The 17,327-nt window shown below is 39.2% G+C and overlaps 2 protein-coding genes across 2 annotated transcripts in view; both read right to left on the minus strand.

Annotated features, from left to right (window-relative positions):
- CYRIB (CYFIP related Rac1 interactor B) overlaps positions 1–10,812 on the minus strand; it is a 29,416-nt gene extending 18,604 nt beyond the window's left edge. Inside the window, exon 1 of the mRNA XM_040585933.1 lies at positions 10,698–10,812. Within this exon, the coding sequence (XP_040441867.1) occupies positions 10,698–10,750 (53 nt within the window). The 5' untranslated portion in view covers positions 10,751–10,812. The remainder of the gene's footprint in view (positions 1–10,697) is intronic.
- The window catches only part of LOC121084473 (splicing factor, proline- and glutamine-rich-like), a 48,610-nt gene continuing 42,057 nt past the window's right edge, over positions 10,775–17,327 (minus strand). Inside the window, 3 exon segments of the mRNA XM_040585936.1 lie at positions 10,775–10,875; positions 11,745–11,795; positions 12,281–12,317. Of these exon segments, the coding sequence (XP_040441870.1) occupies positions 11,767–11,795; positions 12,281–12,317 (66 nt within the window). The 3' untranslated portion in view covers positions 10,775–10,875; positions 11,745–11,766.

The raw sequence follows: 17,327 nt of genomic DNA on the forward strand, positions 1-17,327 counted from the left end.
TAGGGCAGCCTTTGCAAGGACCCTCCCATGATTTACAGAGGCTGAAAATATACTTCAGAACCACTGCCCTGAAATACCAAGAATTCACTGGAGTGCTGCTGCAAGACAAACTCAAGACACTACCCAAAAGTCTGATCTAAAATTATTCAAGAATAAGCCATCAGCAGTCTGACATTTGAATTCAAGCATAAGAACTAAAAAAAATAAATCAAGTTTCAAATTAGCGTAACTATACCAGCCTACTAGTATAATGACCTTTTTCTTATTTTTACTTTTACTGAAGACTGATGTTTACCTGGAGGCAGGTAGCATGACCGTAAGAATCATTAATTTATTAGGAATCAAGAAAACTGAAGCAATGTGAAATCAAACAAACTCTCTGGAAAAACAAGTTTTCAGAACTTGTGTTGACAGATTTCTTGAGTTCCATAAGAGAAACACAACTGGTGTGTGAGGAAAAAGCAAAGTAAGAACAGCATGCGATTTATGTTTTAGGATACACAAAATTCACCAATAACTCACACAATTAACAAAAGCTAGAGAAGGAAGGGGAATTAATCCCAGATTGTGGAAAATTACTGTCTTTGAGCCAACAACTTCGACAGAACGACCAAACAACAGTTAAAAATCTAGTTTTAGGAAAGCAACTTTGAGTGTAATCAACTGATCACAGTAGATTCTGCACAAAGAACTTTATCACTAGGTATACACTTGCTTTTTTGCACATTCAACTTTCTCCTTGAACCTCAAGAAAATACAAGTCCTGCTTCCTAAATGGTTGAATTTAGTTCTCTGGAAAGTCAGATCAGATTTCCAAGCCTGTCAGAAACACCCATTATTCAAGGAAGTTTCAAATTAGGGTGTCCAGTTTAGACACTAATCTTAAAACCTAATCCATTAAAACATGTTTCTTCAAAGAGGCAGCTTTTCCAGAGCTTCCCATTCCATAGCTCAGTGAACTCTTCAAATGCTTATGTGCACCCATGCTGTGTAAACAAGCAACATAAGAAAGCAAAGATACTACTTTTCCGTATCTCGCAAGCATGTTCTGTTAACACAGAACCGAGTAAGGCGCTTTGTCCACTCCCCAACAATGAGGACGTTCATAATCTGGGAAAAGCTGAAATACAGAGGCATTCTTAAACAAATATTTTCAACAGGGGCAATAAAAAGCCAAAAGTACAAACTGCCTGATGGTGACCGAGTCTGTAATTTCAGATTTAAAACCCAAGCATCAATCTCAGAGCAGTTTACTACATATTTCAATTCTAATGTTAACAAGCAAGTAGCAAATATAGCAGTGAATGGCATTAACCCCAAAGAGAGTGCTTAACTATACCTACATTTAATGCCACGCCTCAGCTCTTCAGCTGCACCACTCCCTCCTCCACCAAAATATTCTCAATACCTCAAGTAAATGCCTCTATGTAGGTTTTGATAATAACCAGTTTCCTAAGAGTTTACAGGGTCATGCATGTGGTTTAAATACTGGAGAACATGACTTCTGAAGGTCAGGGTAGGGGCACACTTACAGGGTTGAAATATTTTGAAGGTAAGTTGACAAAAGAGCACTTAGCCACTGCAGAACATATTGTTTAATTGAATCCCTACCACCACCTAAAACGAGTAAAGGGTCACGGACTCAGTTTTACAATACAAATACCTTCATTCAGACCTCCATCCCCCAGAAAAATTTGCCAATAAGAACATACGGATTCTTTTCTGGGAGAGTTCAACAAACAGAGAAGCACAATAAAAGGTTTGGCACTAGGGTGAAACAGTAGATAGGAAACAAATTCAAGCAGAAGATGCAACTGACCTCATGGTAACAGTTCAGTGAACGGCCTCTCTGAGAAAAGGATAGAAACTGAAGATTATGAGAACGGATTAATTCAACTACAACAGCAACAAGATGATATATGATACAGGAATACATTTCAATTTACAAGAATACAAAGCTGCATGAACACTTGTTTGTAATAAAAGTTTGTACCAGACCTCTTCCCTCATATATTCAGCATACCGAAAAAAACTTCATAAACTGTAGCCACATCATAGTTTTCCTTAAAAGATACACATTCACATTTGCTTTCTTAGCAGCAGAACATTCACAGATTTTATGGAGAGAATTGAAATCCAGCTGAAGCAGGACAAACACAGTATTTTTGAAACTTGTATCAAGATGAATTCTAACAGTTACTCAAGGATCGCAAGTATTCCTTAATACTGGAAGATCCGCTGTGTTTTAAGAATTGTGAAAATGACCACTCCTTCAGGTTGCAATCCAAAAAGACTTTAAGCTTGAAAACTCAATTTAGAAAGAAGTTGAGAAGATAACTGATCTAGCATTTTTTTGGGAGGACACTTTCTCTCTCCTCAGCATTCAAGGTAACGAATGCAAGATCCAACAATCAGAATTTACTCTTCTAGCGAGGCTAAGCACTAGCTTTGAGTCTGAAACGGCCTTCTAGAAATGAGACCGCAGTGTCAGTGTAGGACCTCCCAGATGCAAGGAAGCGACTGTAGGTCAACATGCCATGGCTCAGGTTAGGTGGCTCTACACTTCTGTGCATTATTTTCCTTCAAAAGGTACAGCTAAGCAGCAAAAAGAGCTGACCTGTTGCACTTGGGTGGAATGCTAGAGAGGACAAAATGAAAAATTAATTCTCTCAGAGGATGCTACGTCAGCAGAATATCTGGATCAAGCTAGAGTAAGGCAACCTAGTTCAGAGATGCTTAATGCTCAGAGGTTTACTACAGATTCTTGTTTTGTTCAAGATAGCTCATAATTTGCATTTCTGCTGGGCCCAAAAGACATGAAAAAAGGTCCACTACTAGCTCTAATACCAAAGACCATGACAATCTGCATGTAGTAAAAGAACAGTCTATGAAATTATCCATCAGTTATCTTCAGGGACCTCTTCTGCTATTTGATGCCCTGTGAAAGCATCACCAGCATGGAAGGTTTTGGTAGTTCTAGGCAGACTTATCTTGGTAATTAACCACCACACCGCCATGCCCAGTCAGTACCAATTTACCAAGCAGTCTTCCAGTTTCCTTGGAAGTCTACAACTTCAGCTGAAGTAGAAGTCAGTTTACAGAGTCAGATGTAGTTCCAGTTAACTAGCCCTGGTGCTGAGATACCATTGTCTAGTCAAGCACACCTGCCGGCACTAACTGCACCCTTGTTGAGCACTTTGCCACATCAATCAGCCCCGATTCAAGAAAGATTTAAGCCTGTATGAAGACCAAAGCCAACAGCAAGCACTACTGACTGAGTTTTATATCCTGCAGCTGGGCTTTGTCTCAGAGCCAAATAGCTGACTCAGAACACTGGAGGTGACACTTTCGTAGCTGCTAAAACACCTTTTGACCCACAATTGTTCCAGCTCAACTGGAATAAAACCCACATGGAAGCTGTAAACCTTATTGAGAGGAATTTTGCATACTGCAGTCACCAACATCAAAATATTCCTGTGCCCAGCCCTAAGTACAGTTTAGGTCACTTTCTATTTGTACTTCTACAGCTTCAGATTGTCAACCTCTGTCCAATTTTATTTAGGATTCTCATTCAGAATACAGTACACTTCAAAACTTGCAAACTCTTTTTTTGCCCAGGGGCCTTATTGATTTTAAGATTTCATAGTGAAGTGTCCAACTCATTAGATAAACTGCCACTGTAAGATTCAGTAAAAGCGCACTTTAGACCGCCGAGGTTTTCTCTTGCTATGAATTCAACACCACAGAATCAGAGCAGAAAAACCCCACCAGTCTGTCCAAAAACTGAATGTCCCTGTGAAGCCGCCCAGAGTCCCTCCTGGCATGCTCTGTACTCCAGCACAATAGTCAAGCCATGTGGAGCAGGTTATGGGAAATCGGAGCGCAAGCCAAGAACATGGTTTAAACTTGACCTACTTGCAGAGGAAGACATACGGAACGCCACATTTCATTACAATGATTTGGCCCATTACAGCCTTATGGGGTTGTATGATGTTGCGTGTAGTGTCATGATCAGACAAGCGGAAAGCAAAGGCATATTTTCAAAACAAGTCTTGCACGCATGCCCTTCCTGCTGAAAACATCCCTGACACATTTCAATTTTCTTTTTTCCCTAAGCTAAGCCCAGGGGAAATTTAATAGAAATACATGATGCAATTAAATTCAGCCAAGCACTAAAGAAATCTTCTTCTCTCCCACCTGAAAAAAAACATACATTAACAAGCATTTTGCTTGTAATTGGTGAGCAGCTGGAAAACCTAACTCTAGTTAAAGGTTAAATACTACAAAGACAGTCGTAAGTGGCAATTTTAATTTTGCTTTGTTCTATCAGAATAGCATGCTTTCAAACTAGTTAAAAAAACCCAGTTAAAGTGATGGAAAAAGTGTGTTTGCAACCATTGAAGAATGCCTGCTTCAAGAAAACATCAGCTCACCTTTTTGAAAAGTATACACTATTCCCAAGACAACCTTTAATGAAGCTTAGCACTGCATAGGAACATCCAGAGTATGAAACCTGAACTCCATGAAAACCTCATACCCATGCTCTGGAGTCTGAAGGAAGAAGTTAAGCACAACACTATACAGAAAGCACATCTAATGAAAGAGAAAACATTTTTTTCCAGGGACTGAGTTTTACATTTACCGTTGGTCATATACATGTGGCATAAACATCTGACTCAAGAGGTATTTTGGTAAAATAGCAAGTGAAAAACACTTATAGCATGAAAAGTGCAACATTACAGTAAACCACTACAGTGTTATAACAGTGAGTGGTGCTACATAAACAAAAACCTAGCTGAACGTCTCCCTAAACTGTTTTTCTAGAAGGATAAACCCATCAGCCTAGCAATTGTTTCAAGGCTTACTGAACATTTTCTGCCTATAGTATCAAGCCATGAAAGGAGCAGGGGGTGGGGTGGAAGGCAGTGAATAGGTGGCTGCCCACATCGCCTGAATCCAAGGCAGCCCTTAGCAACCCACAGTATCACTGAGCGGTATCACTGAGCACACAGCCTATCACATCAAGCGTCGTTTTCTCTCCCAGTGAAGCAGTTAAGCTTCACAAGCAGTGAGAATGTATCTGCCCTCAACCTTAAAAGCCAGAGTGCTGTGGAGATGGAAACAGGCTTGTAAACCTTTCCACCCTTTTCAGGAAGTTGTTAATATTTTCCCTGGATCCAAACATGTTTTTCCTAGGCTAACGTGCATTTATTTCTCTTCTGAATAGTGCCAGAGAAGCACAGATGACTTCTGACAGATTCTAATTCCTACTACTGATACTGGTGGCATTTAAATTAATAAAGATCTGTCATTAAACAAAATCCCCAAAAAATAACATACATTGTCCAGACCAGAAATAATAACAAAGGCAGGGACTGGGAAAATGAAGAACCACCTGCTACAGGAGAAGATCAGGTTTGAGACCATGCAAGGAACCTGCAGGTGCACAAGTCCATGGGACCTGATGAGCAGTATCTGCAGGTCCTGAGGGAACCGGCAGATGAAGTGGTTAAGCCACTATCCATCATATTTGAGAAGTCATGGCAGCCCAGTGAAGTTACCACTGACTGGAAAAGGGGAAACGTAACCCCCCTTTTTAAAAAAAGGGAAACAAGGAAGACCCGGGGGAACTATAGGCCGGTGAGTCTTACCTCTGTGCCCAGCAAGACCGTGGAGCAGATCCTCCTGGAAACTATGCTAAGGCACATGGAAAATGAGGTGGTGATTAGTGGGGCCATGTACTCTGTCACCACGGGCAAATCATGCCTGACTAATTTGGTGGGCTGCTATGACAGGGTTAGTGTTGGTAGATAAGAGAAGAGCAACTGTTGTCATTTACCTGGTCTTCTATAAAGCATTTGGCACCATCCCACACAACATCCTTGTCTCTAAACTGGAGACGTGGATTCGATCAGTGGACTACTCAGTAGATAAGGAATTGGCTGGATGGTCACACTCAAAAAGCTGCAGTCAATGGCTTGATGTTCAAACTGAGGCTAGTGACAAGTGTCGTTCATCAGGGGTCACTATTGGGACAATGCAGTTTAGCATCTTTGCCAGCGACACGGACAGTGGGATCGAGTGCACCCTCAGCATGTTTGCCAGTGACACCAAGCTGTGTGGTGCAGTCAACACAATGGAGGGAAAAAATGGCATCCAGAGGGACCTGGACAGCCTTGAGACATGTGCCTGTGCGAACCTCATGAAGTTCAACAAGGCCAAGAGCAAGGTCCTGCATGTGGGTCAGGGCAAGCCCAAGCACAAATACAGGCTGGGTGGAGAATGGATTGAGAGCAGCCCTGAGAAAGCAGAAAAGGACTTGGGGGTGCTGGTGGACAAAAAGTTCAGTGTGGCCCAACAATGTGCACCTGCAGCCCAGAAAGCCATCTAAATCCTGGGCTGCATCAACAGCAGCATGGCCAGCAAGCTGAGGGAGGTGATTCTGCCCCTCTGCTTGGCTCTCATGAGACCCCACCTGGAGCACCACATTCAGCTCTGGGTCCTCCATCATTAGAAGGCCATGGACCTGCTCGAGAGAGCCCAGATGAAGGCCATGAAGATGATCAGAGGGCTGGAGCACCTTTCCTAGGAACAAAGGCTGAAAGAGTTGGGGTTGTTCAGCCTGGAGAAAAGGTGGCTCCAGGGAGACCTTAGAGCAGCCTGCCTGTACCTAGAGGGGTCTACAAGAAAGCTGGAGTGGGACTTTTTACGGGGGCATGTGGTGAAAGGACAGGGGGGAATGGTTTTAAATGAAAAGAGGGGAGATTATATTAGATATTAGGAAGAAATTCATTACTGTGAGGGTGGCGAGGCACTAGACCAGGTTTCCCTGAGAAGCTGTGAATGCTCCATCCCTGGTAGTTGCAAGGTCAAGTTGGATGGGGCTTTGCGCAGCCTGGTCTAGTGGAAGGTGTCCCTGGAGTTGGAACTAGGTGGTCTTTAAGGTCCTTTCCAACCCAAATCATTCTATGGTTCTAGTGAAGTAATAGTAAAAAAACCTGTTACCCACTCATAGTCTGAAAGAGAGCGAGACACATGAAGATTATGAACTTCAGATTTAGGAAGGAGAATCTTGGTGCCATTAGCTTAAAACAAGTTAAGAGTTTGAATAAGCTGGTCTCATTTTCAGGACTCATCATAACTATAATAACATTAAAGGTACCAGTTTAAATACTGATATTAACTGCTGACTCAAACACATATACAATATTACCACATCAGTCACCAGCTGTGCATAAGACACACAATTTGATTCATTACTGGACAAGTTATTCTAGCAAACATAACATTTAATCAGTTTTTACATACATTTTCACGACATACTTCAGTCTAAACCTATGCAAAGACCTGTGCACTGCTTTCCACTCCTGACACCTAGTGGTTATTCTTCCACAAAAACTAATTGCAAATTAATAGCAATAAGAACAGATAGGCAAGCCAAAAAAAAAAATAAAATACACCATTTAATTCCTGGGGCTTCAACCATCAGTATCTTATCTGAATAGTGGAGAAACAATTTATACAGCCAGACAGAAAACGTTTTTGTACGGGAAAGTATTCAGGCTACTTAAAAGCTGTTAGAAGCTGCCTCTGATGTTAGTTCTTCTGCTAAAGTGACTTTGATACAATGAACTGTTTTAGTTGAAACTGAAGTTACTTTTTTTTGAGATCACACATCATTAATAAAGTCTCCTTTCTGAACAAAACTGAATTCAAAACTTGTCATATCAGGAAAATGGAGGCTTGCCAGGGAAAATAGGCTAGTGAAAAAAGGCTCACATTCCTCAAAACCAGTATTGTAAAGTACGGTCAGGTCAGTGTTTATTCAGTCCATTTTTGCACTTAGAGGAAATCAAGGGAAAGGCACTGAAGAATCCACAGTTTCTTTAGAAGAGGCAGTCTTAAAGCCTTGTTAACTCGGGAATATTTTAGTGGCACAGCTGACGCTGAATAACTTATTTGACAGGAGCTACAATAAAATAACTAAGCATGCCCACACAAGTCTGGAATAAACCCCAATTTGTCTGCAAGAATTACTCTTAGTTTTAAAACAGAACTTGTATTGAAAAGGGGAAAGACTATGCTCCAAAAATCTGCTCTGATTTACCCTTCAATGAGAACTGCACAATTCTTCCAAGAGTGAATCTGGAGCTAAAAAATAATTAGATATACTTTCCGATTTCAAAATGATACAAGCTCAAAGCTCAACATGATTTCTACCTTAATTCTGCATAATTATCTTTTAAATTCAATTACATTGCAACTATCAGGGAAAAAAATATTTTTTTTTTAGTTCAGGGACATAGACATTTGAACCCAATTTACACTTTGCTTTCTCCAAAGATTGGAATCTTAAAAGCCCTTTGCAGTGCTGTAACTCCTCCAACAGAGGTCAGTACCTTACAATTTCATCTCCCAGAGAAAGGGAAGCTTGTCACAAATGTATTGATACTATCTTGGAGGTTTACAATTCTTGAGAGCCAGCAACTTTCTTCCAGCTCAAATACTGCATTTAGTCCATGATCTTGTGACATGATCATGGAAACACTGGTTGACCGTGAAGCCTGTCTTTTTTCAAAGTAAGTTGAGAACTTTCTATTTTCATCAGGTACATAAAGATGCAAAAAAACCCCCCATTTAACAAGTAACAGATTGCTTTTTATTATTTTACAGAAAAGCTTCTTACTGAACAAAAGATGGTATGCCTATTGAAACTGTGCTATACAACCACATCACTGTAAGTTTCATATCTCAAGAATGTCAGCCTGTAATTTAACAGCTGTCAAGGTAGTCTCCAAAAAACCAAACCTAACAATAATTTGTATTAAGTCCTTCTCCTGTCAGCTTTTCAACTCAGTGTAAATAAATAAACGAATGAATGAATAAAAACACCACAAAACCCCCGAAGCCTTCAAGTTCTATGTAACTGCTAGGAAAAAAAAAAAAAAAACCAATCTTTTCAATCCCTAACTTCACTATAGTGTCTAGTCCAATTGATCTGCCACCTTTTACTTGATATTTCACTTGTGAAGAAGCACACTCCTCTTCAAGCCTAATCTTATTTGGAAATGTGTTTTCTTTCGATATAATGGCATTCTCATCTATAAGAATCAGACTCCCACACATTTCGATACCCAAGCTGGATGAAGTTGCACTGAGGCTCTGGCAAACAGCCTTGGTAACACTGCCATCTAATGTACCAGGACAAGGAGTACAATCATCTACATTGCTCTTTAATACTCAGATTCAATGTTTTCTTTTAGTTTGCCTCTGAACTGTTGCACCCCTTCAGTGCCTCGGCTGGCAAATCCTACACTAACAAGTTTATGACAAATTACCTAGTCATCAAGTTAATGGATATAAAGGTTTGTGGTCTAGTGCTGTGACATTAAAAAAAAATATCCCTTGAGACAGAATATGTCTCAAAATCACAAAAAATATGTCTCAAGACTACAAACCTTGTGTGTATGAACTTGACACTGGCAAATTCAGTTTAGTGACACACCAGCTCTGAACTACCAAAGAGGAAAAAGGAAGCCCTATAGCCTTCCAAATCACATAGCTGGAAGGGCTGATTTCCATATTTCAGGTTAGCTTTCTGATTATTTTGTGGGTATTTTTTTGAGATGCGAAAGTATGTTTGTGCGATGTAGAAGGCTAATGAAACAAATCAAGTCACTGACTGTTCAGCAGAAAATGACTAGCAGAATAATATTCCTTCCCATCTCATTTGTTTTCAGAAACAGTACCAAAACATACAGGCATTAGGCAGCGCAGCGGGATAAAACTGGTCTCTACAGTTGTTTGCTTTTTAAAGTTTCAATAAGAGATTTCTTTCAAGATCAAGGTTCTACACAGCCATCTTCATTATTTCTAGTTACTTCTTCAGACAGCCTCTGGACACTTTTCTTGTTAGAAAGCAAGTGTAACACAAAAAAAAAAAAAAAAACACCAACCCAGACAGCACTGGTCCAAATTCCTCTAGCTGTGCTAAATCTTATCTTTTATCTCATTTTCCATCCTTCCCAACATACCTCATATTTTCTTTTAATCTTAAAATCAAACTAAAGGCATCCCGTAAGTGTAAGGTATCACAAGACAACTTATTTTCATCCACCTATTGCAAAAACAGAAGAACATCTGGTATTCTCTGGTGGTATTATACAACCTGCAATCTGTTAAGATCAGTAGCAAGTATGCAGAGTATCATGCACAGCTGCCTTCCCGCACCAGTCCATCTGTGAACTCTACAAGTCCATTTCATCTCACAAGGAGTTTGCAGCAGTTCTTAGGGAAAACCAGGTACATATGCAGAACAAAGCCATTAAAAAATACTTGATGCATTTAATAATTTTATCTGGCTCAGAAAAATACTTGACCTGAAAATACTTACATACTAGTAGCAGAACCACCAATACATGTTTTTCCTGTTCCCACTCTTCCCTAGGCATCTGCTCACATTTGAAGGCTCAAGTTTTATTGGATATTAAGCTTTTTTCCACATGGGTAGGGCTTCTGTCAGTCCCTTCAAACCCTTCACACTGGTGACACCCAGCTGGTTTAAAATGGTATTTGGCATCTGCTTTGCCTCAGCACAGCTGGAGAAGGTGAAAGCATCAGCAGTCAAGACACCTGAATTTTAAGGCTGCTGAAGTGGACACCACCACCTTGATTTATAAACATTTCTCCTTCAATACCTGAAATACTGTTGATTCACAGTTTCTTCAAAGGAAAGAGAAGTTCCTTCCATACGCCGTAGCTGTTTGCTGGGCAGCCTTCCTCCTTCTGCAGGCAGTACCACTCCCAGCAACGCCCCTTGAGTTTGTCTAGCTTTTCTGGATGACTCTTACCTTCCTGAGCAGAAGCAGCACTGTTCTAGTAGAGGAATAAGTCGGGGATGTGAAAGGATGAGCAAAACCAAGTGCACACACACAGAGGGAAGGAAAATGGCAGTTTCTGGAGACTGTACTTGGCTAGATGGCTCCATGGTCTAAGTTTAGTGACTCTTCACAATGTATCCTTTACAAATGCACACGACACTTTAAATAAAAGTTTGCACTAGTTCTAACTGCAACTTGCCAATACACTTATCCATTACTTTGGAAGTAAAAGCTACCAAATGAAAAAAGTACTACCACTGCTGGCACTGGGTGTTTTTCCATTAGTTTATTGTAAATTTGGAAAATATTGCTGCATCCTTGCCTAGTTCCTGGACTCATTCCATAATCCCAGAGAGGCAAGACAGCAGCCTAGAAGGATTGTTGGTCTGAACCACTATTGCCATAAGCTCTTCTAAGAATGACAAAAAACGTGATATAAATCTCATCAAAACCAGTGATCCTGTGAAGCAAGTATTTTAATACATCAGCCATGGACTAAAATAAAGAACAATTACTTTAGTAATGCATTTACAACGAACATATACTTTTAATTCCTGAATGGAGTATTCAAAGAGTTTTGGACACAGCACTTGAAAATGTTTTCTACTGTTGTCAAAAAAACTGATGACAAATCAATTTAATCAGCTCCCCAGAATGCAAAGAGCTTTTTGAGAACTAATCAGAAAAGGAAATAAACTCCCTACCTCACATTTGGTAGCATTACTTTCCCAATCTGACAGAAGATAGCTAGCTATGCTGGCACAGCACAATAAACATGAACACACACACTCTATGCAGTAGCTCAGATGACAAGCAGCAGGTTACACAACTAAAAGCTAAAACCTTCACATGAGCATATGCTACCTCTTCAGTCTTACAAGCCGATTCAGACTACTCGTTTCTGGCATAAGGCATCTAGTTCAGAAAAGAAGTAAAGTTACACAGTAACTTTAGTAAAGAGACTGAGAAAGAAAAACCACCGAAACATCTCTTCATTCATATGTTCCAAAAAGATTAAGCACAATCTTTCAGGGTAAGTTTCTTAAGTGTGACCAAACTATACTCTGTGCGCACTAAAATGCCTTTATTGAAAGAATGGGACTCCTCCACATCGCTATAGTGAAGAGTTAAGGTACTGTGCAATCAAAAACCCAAACACTTGCAACCTGGTTTAGCATCTTTCATCACAGAGATGCACAAAATAGGTTGTAGATCAGGACTTCCTAGTGAACACTACAAATTTCAAAAGTTGTAGAAGCAAATGGGGGGAAAAAAAAAAGAGTTTTTGAAGAGAAGATTGCTAATATTCCGCACAGTCCCATTTTCTGCTCTGTAACATTAGAATTTTTGCTGCTTATATGTCAAGGGAGTTTTCAAGCAGGTTAAGTTTCAGTTCTTACCTACAGCCAGTGCTGCACTCTGTTCTTGGCCTCCAGTCTGTTTTAAAAGAAAAAGAGATTATGAAAATTCATTCTTCTGCATTGGAAGTCTTAAATGTAATGCTGTGTGACCTTGTAAAAGCAAACATGCATCTGTTCCAGACATTGTATTATTCTTCTGGATCTACTACATAAACACAGTTCTGGATCTATATGTCACTGTGACTTTTGAAAAATGTTAAAGAAAATAGAATCAAGAACTGCGTTTTGTCTCTAGGTGTATAAATAAATAGTGAACACATTTCTTTGGCAACAAACATGCTTCTAGGGAAAAAAGGCTGCTGGCATTAGATAATCCATAAGAACACATAGGCCATAATAATTTAATTACTGAAGAATCAAAGTTGCAATAAAATACTAGCAGTAAGTTGTTCCACCTACATTTCACTTTGCTTTAGAAAGAAACATAATAACACAAGATTTCTAATTTAACCACACAAATTAGCTCTTGAAAAAATTCATGGTTTGGATGCTGACCTTCAAAAAAGGCATTTTCAAGTCACCACTGAGAACCATTTGCTTAAAGAAAACAGCATTCTTAGACAGCCTCAATCTGCTATATACATTCTTAACCACCACCTTAAGACTGGTGAAATAATTATTTTAATAGTACAGTTTAAAGGAGAAGAGATGGGATACTACAGTATCTCATAAAGCTTCATTGGCAATAATAGTGTAACATTAGCTAGGGAAGGCTCTGAAGATCTACAGCAGCATAGGCAAAAAGCAGAGCGGAGACCCCACAGAACTCAACATAAGCAAAAAGACAACTGTCAGACACCGTTACAACCATAGAAATTTCTTTCTCCATTCTTTCCAGTGCATGCATCTCTCTAGTAGGCTTCCCCCTTGACTAGGATTTCTCTGAATAGCATCCGCTTTCTTCTTTGCCAGTTGGCTTCAGCTTCCTTTTACTCTCTCAGCAGTAAACAACAGCTAGTACTTCAGGACAACTACCTCACAGGACAAAAATGGTTAACAGCACTATCTTTGTAAGAGGTGCTGCAACTTCCTTAAAACCACAGGCTGCTCAATTTGTGCTTTGCAACAAAGCAACAAAACCCAAGCACTAGAAAATGTTGGTTCCTGCAGGTCAGGGATAAACATAGCTGATACTGTGACTAAAGAAACCAAAACCAAAGTTAGACACAAGACTACTTCAAAAAGCCAATTTCCTGAAAAAAATCTGAAGAAAAATTAAGTAGGACAGAACATTTAAGAACACTAAAAAATTCTACCCAATTTTTTTAAAATTATTTTTTTGTTGTTGTTTTGGTAGTCAAGAGCTCTGATTAAAATTTTGGGTAACAGTCCAACATTCACTGAGCTATAAACAACAAGTAGTCCAAATTCATTAAAATGACCAGATTGTAGAAGTAAGTATGAAAGTAATAAAGAAAAAAACCACTACAGAAGCAAGGCTAGGGATTTTGTAAAAAATGTTTCCTAAAGGTGTTAGTTCATTATTAAACAGAAATGCCTAAATTTCCAACTGATAAAATCATTAAACTCTAGAATTGCTCAGCTCTTCAAATCTTTCTGGACAGAATACTGCACTTACAGTCACAAGCACTTACCACCTGCAAGAAAAGTGTGCTGATGCTCAGGTAGTTTGTCCTGAAGGCTTCAATGAATGAGCGGAAGTTAATTATTAACGAAGTCTTCCAGGACTCTTGTAATAATGAAGGCATAAGGAGAGAAGAGGCCTAGTAGAGCCATTAGGCATAAGAGAAGCAACCAGGAAAGCTGAGAATTATAGGTCAACTGGACTATCATCAGTAACAGGCATAGAGATGTTAGCACAGGAATCCATTAACTGGATTCCTGTCTCTTAGTACCAATGAGGATGCCTTCATGCAAAACAGATCAGACTGAGCATGTTTGATGCTATTAACTTGATTTACACTAGCAAGCTGATAGGTATTTGATTTTTGTACAACGTGACTTCACATCACACGGTGCTTTAAATGTAGAGGTTAGCACTATGCGATATAATAAAGCACTGCCTAAATGGGTAAGAAATTGACTTGTAGACCTCTAGCAGTCAGCGGGGAATAATCAGGAAACATCCATTAAAAGTGGCCATATGTTAAATTAACAGCGTGATGGATTCCTTACACATTTTTTGCACTTTGGATGCACCTTAATTCAGACACAAGAGCATCTAAACGATCTATCGTCTATTGTCAGGTTCAAAGTGCATTACTTGAGTTCTCCCACAGTTAGTACAGATGATCTGTAAAACATCAGAGCTTCCTTCTGACTGATTCTCAAGGTCTGGATCTGCAGATTAGTATAGAAAGAATACCAGCAGGCACATGATGAGACATGTATATGATATAATTTAATAGCTAGTGAAAATGGAATAATACAGAACCAAGCATTTTCTTCAATTGCTTGTGATTCTGAAGCAGTCAAGTATTTAACAGTGTATTACAGAGAGAAGCAGCTCTGGGCAGGAAAACTGCCATTTATTCAATGGGTTAACAGCTCACAGATTTTGTTTAGCCTTTTTTTAATACCATTTTATGGAGTCAAACAGTAGAAGATTAATGCATTCCATCTTAGGAATCTCTGTCACACACCCCTACCCTCTCTCTTGGCTTGCAGCCTAACTCGACCACAGCAGAAAAAGGCCAAATTGTATGCTAACATCTCAGGCCAACTACAACAGCAATTCAAAGAATTGTCACAACAGTTGAAGAACAAGTGGGAAAAATGTTTACAGCCATTAGAGAGGGTCAGTGAATCATCTAAGCTGCATCTATTAATTTTCAGAAGAAAACGAAGTATCATTCAGTTTGTCAGAGGAAAAGCCTATATGTAGACAAATCAACTGGTACCCAAATATAAAAAATGTGCTAAGCAAGCTTGGCATTATTGTGGATAATGAAACTTGAAAATAAAAATAAAAATTAGTAACTGGCTAACTACTGAACAAACCATGTGTTTCGGGCATCCAGATCATCTTGAACTGATGCTCCTAACTCAGCAGTACATGAAAACAAATTTCAGAAGAGAAAAAGCTAACCATTAATTTCCAGTACGAAACCAACATCTTCTGTCCAACCCTGTCTGACCTAATTAAGAAGCCTTTACACACCAGCATAGACTTGTCAGCAGCTGTCAGTCAAGATTTCCTACAAGAATGGTGATTTTGCAGGCTTTCCAACACTCAAGTTCTTCTGCTTATTAAGAACTGAAAACATTGAGTAGTAAGACAGAAAAATCTACAACAACTTTGCAATAAATCTAAATTACTTTCCATGTACTCAACTCGTAACTTGGCTCATCAGGGAACTTCAGAAAGCATTATTTCATAAAGCTTACAACGTTTATTAAAGAAAGCTTGCACAGGATTCACGTACGGCATGCGAGGTATCAGACACCCAGCCTTCGATAGTAATCTTTGGATCAGAATCCACTTTGCTGCCTTCTCAGACCAAATGTTTAAATTACTTGTTAGAAGTGCAAGCTCGCACTAGGATTTCCCTTGGTAAGCATCACCAACTTGAACTCTGCGTGAGCCAGAGGTAGACTACAGCACAGATGTTCTCAGTCCATGTATCTTAACTGCCCTCTGCATACTGCTGAACAGCACAGGACCTAGCTCAAACACTACACTGCTCCGGCAATTTTTAGATGGTCCTGCTCTCTTGCTTCATTTACAGACTTGAAATTAAGTTTCGGGAAACCACTCCAAGACCTGGTTACACTTAGAAGCACATATTAAAAACAAGACCAGTCCAAAACAGAATCACAAGTCAAATACATCCCACATCTTGTGGGTAATAAAAAAAAAGAACGCTAAGAAATGTTTAGTAATAAAACTTGATTTTTTTACTTTAGTAACAAAGATGGCTCAACTATAAAAAATAAATCATAGCTACGATCATGTTTCAAAGGAAGTTTCAGAGCATCTGCAGATGAACCCATGGTTCAATGCTAAATGGATGGAAACGTCAAGGATAGCATCAGTGATTCAAAAAGAAGATTCTTCTATATCTTTATGATAAACATTAGATTAAGTCTATGCAAAGGTAGTCTATCACTAGTGCAAAGCGGCCTCAGCTCTTTGTAAGAAAGCAAGTCTGCTGGTTGCCTGCTATAAAACCACCTTTTTGACTTCTGGCAGTAGAAAGCTTCAGCTCTAATCTTTCTTCTCCATTCATTTTGAATGTTAACTGTACCTTAAAAGTCTATGTGTCATATTAATCCTTTCCCTATCCTACACAATTTCTCATTGCTGTCTTATAGTATCTTGTATTAGTTGCTATGCTCAAACCCATGTTTTAGGTTTATAATTTAATAATAGAAATGGTGATCTAACATGAAAGCTTTCTTGACAGTTCTCAACCTGTGTTAGACACCTGCCAAGAGCATGCATTACATTTTCTGTCCTTTAGTCACATATTAAAATGCATTTATGCCAATATAACTCATACTACTGTACTGGCATTCAGCTCTTCATACTACACATCCAAACACCTAGCGGCACTCTCAGTTCCACGTGCTAAGGTAGAAGTGCAACTATTTACTCAGCATACTCCAAGTGAGGTCCACAAAGCACTGTTTCAGTTTCTCTAAAGCTTAGCCTAAAGATTTGGCTTCAAGAGGAATACAGCAAAGAGCCATCAGGTCTGCTTTGAAGAAAATATTTCAAGGAACTTTAGATGCTGCACTATAGATTAACAAGGGGAAGACAAGGTTATATACAAAAACCGCTTTTAAAAACTAACAAAAAAAAAAAGGGAAAACCACAGATCATTGAGAAGCTTGTATGGCATAAGAAAATGTTTACACATACAAACTAATATACAGCATGAAAATTTCTACTTCATCCACTTACAGGCATGTTTTCCACAACAAACCATTACTTTGGCTTAGTGGAAACAGTAAAATGGAACTACCATAATCCTAATTTTTGCATCTCAAAGCTTTCCATAGGAAAAAAAAAAAAGTTGCAAGTTGAAAACTAAATACAAGGGATTTTTTTAACCAAATCAGA

Source organism: Falco naumanni, chromosome 3, assembly GCF_017639655.2.
Source record: "Falco naumanni isolate bFalNau1 chromosome 3, bFalNau1.pat, whole genome shotgun sequence".
NCBI lineage: Eukaryota > Metazoa > Chordata > Aves > Falconiformes > Falconidae > Falco > Falco naumanni.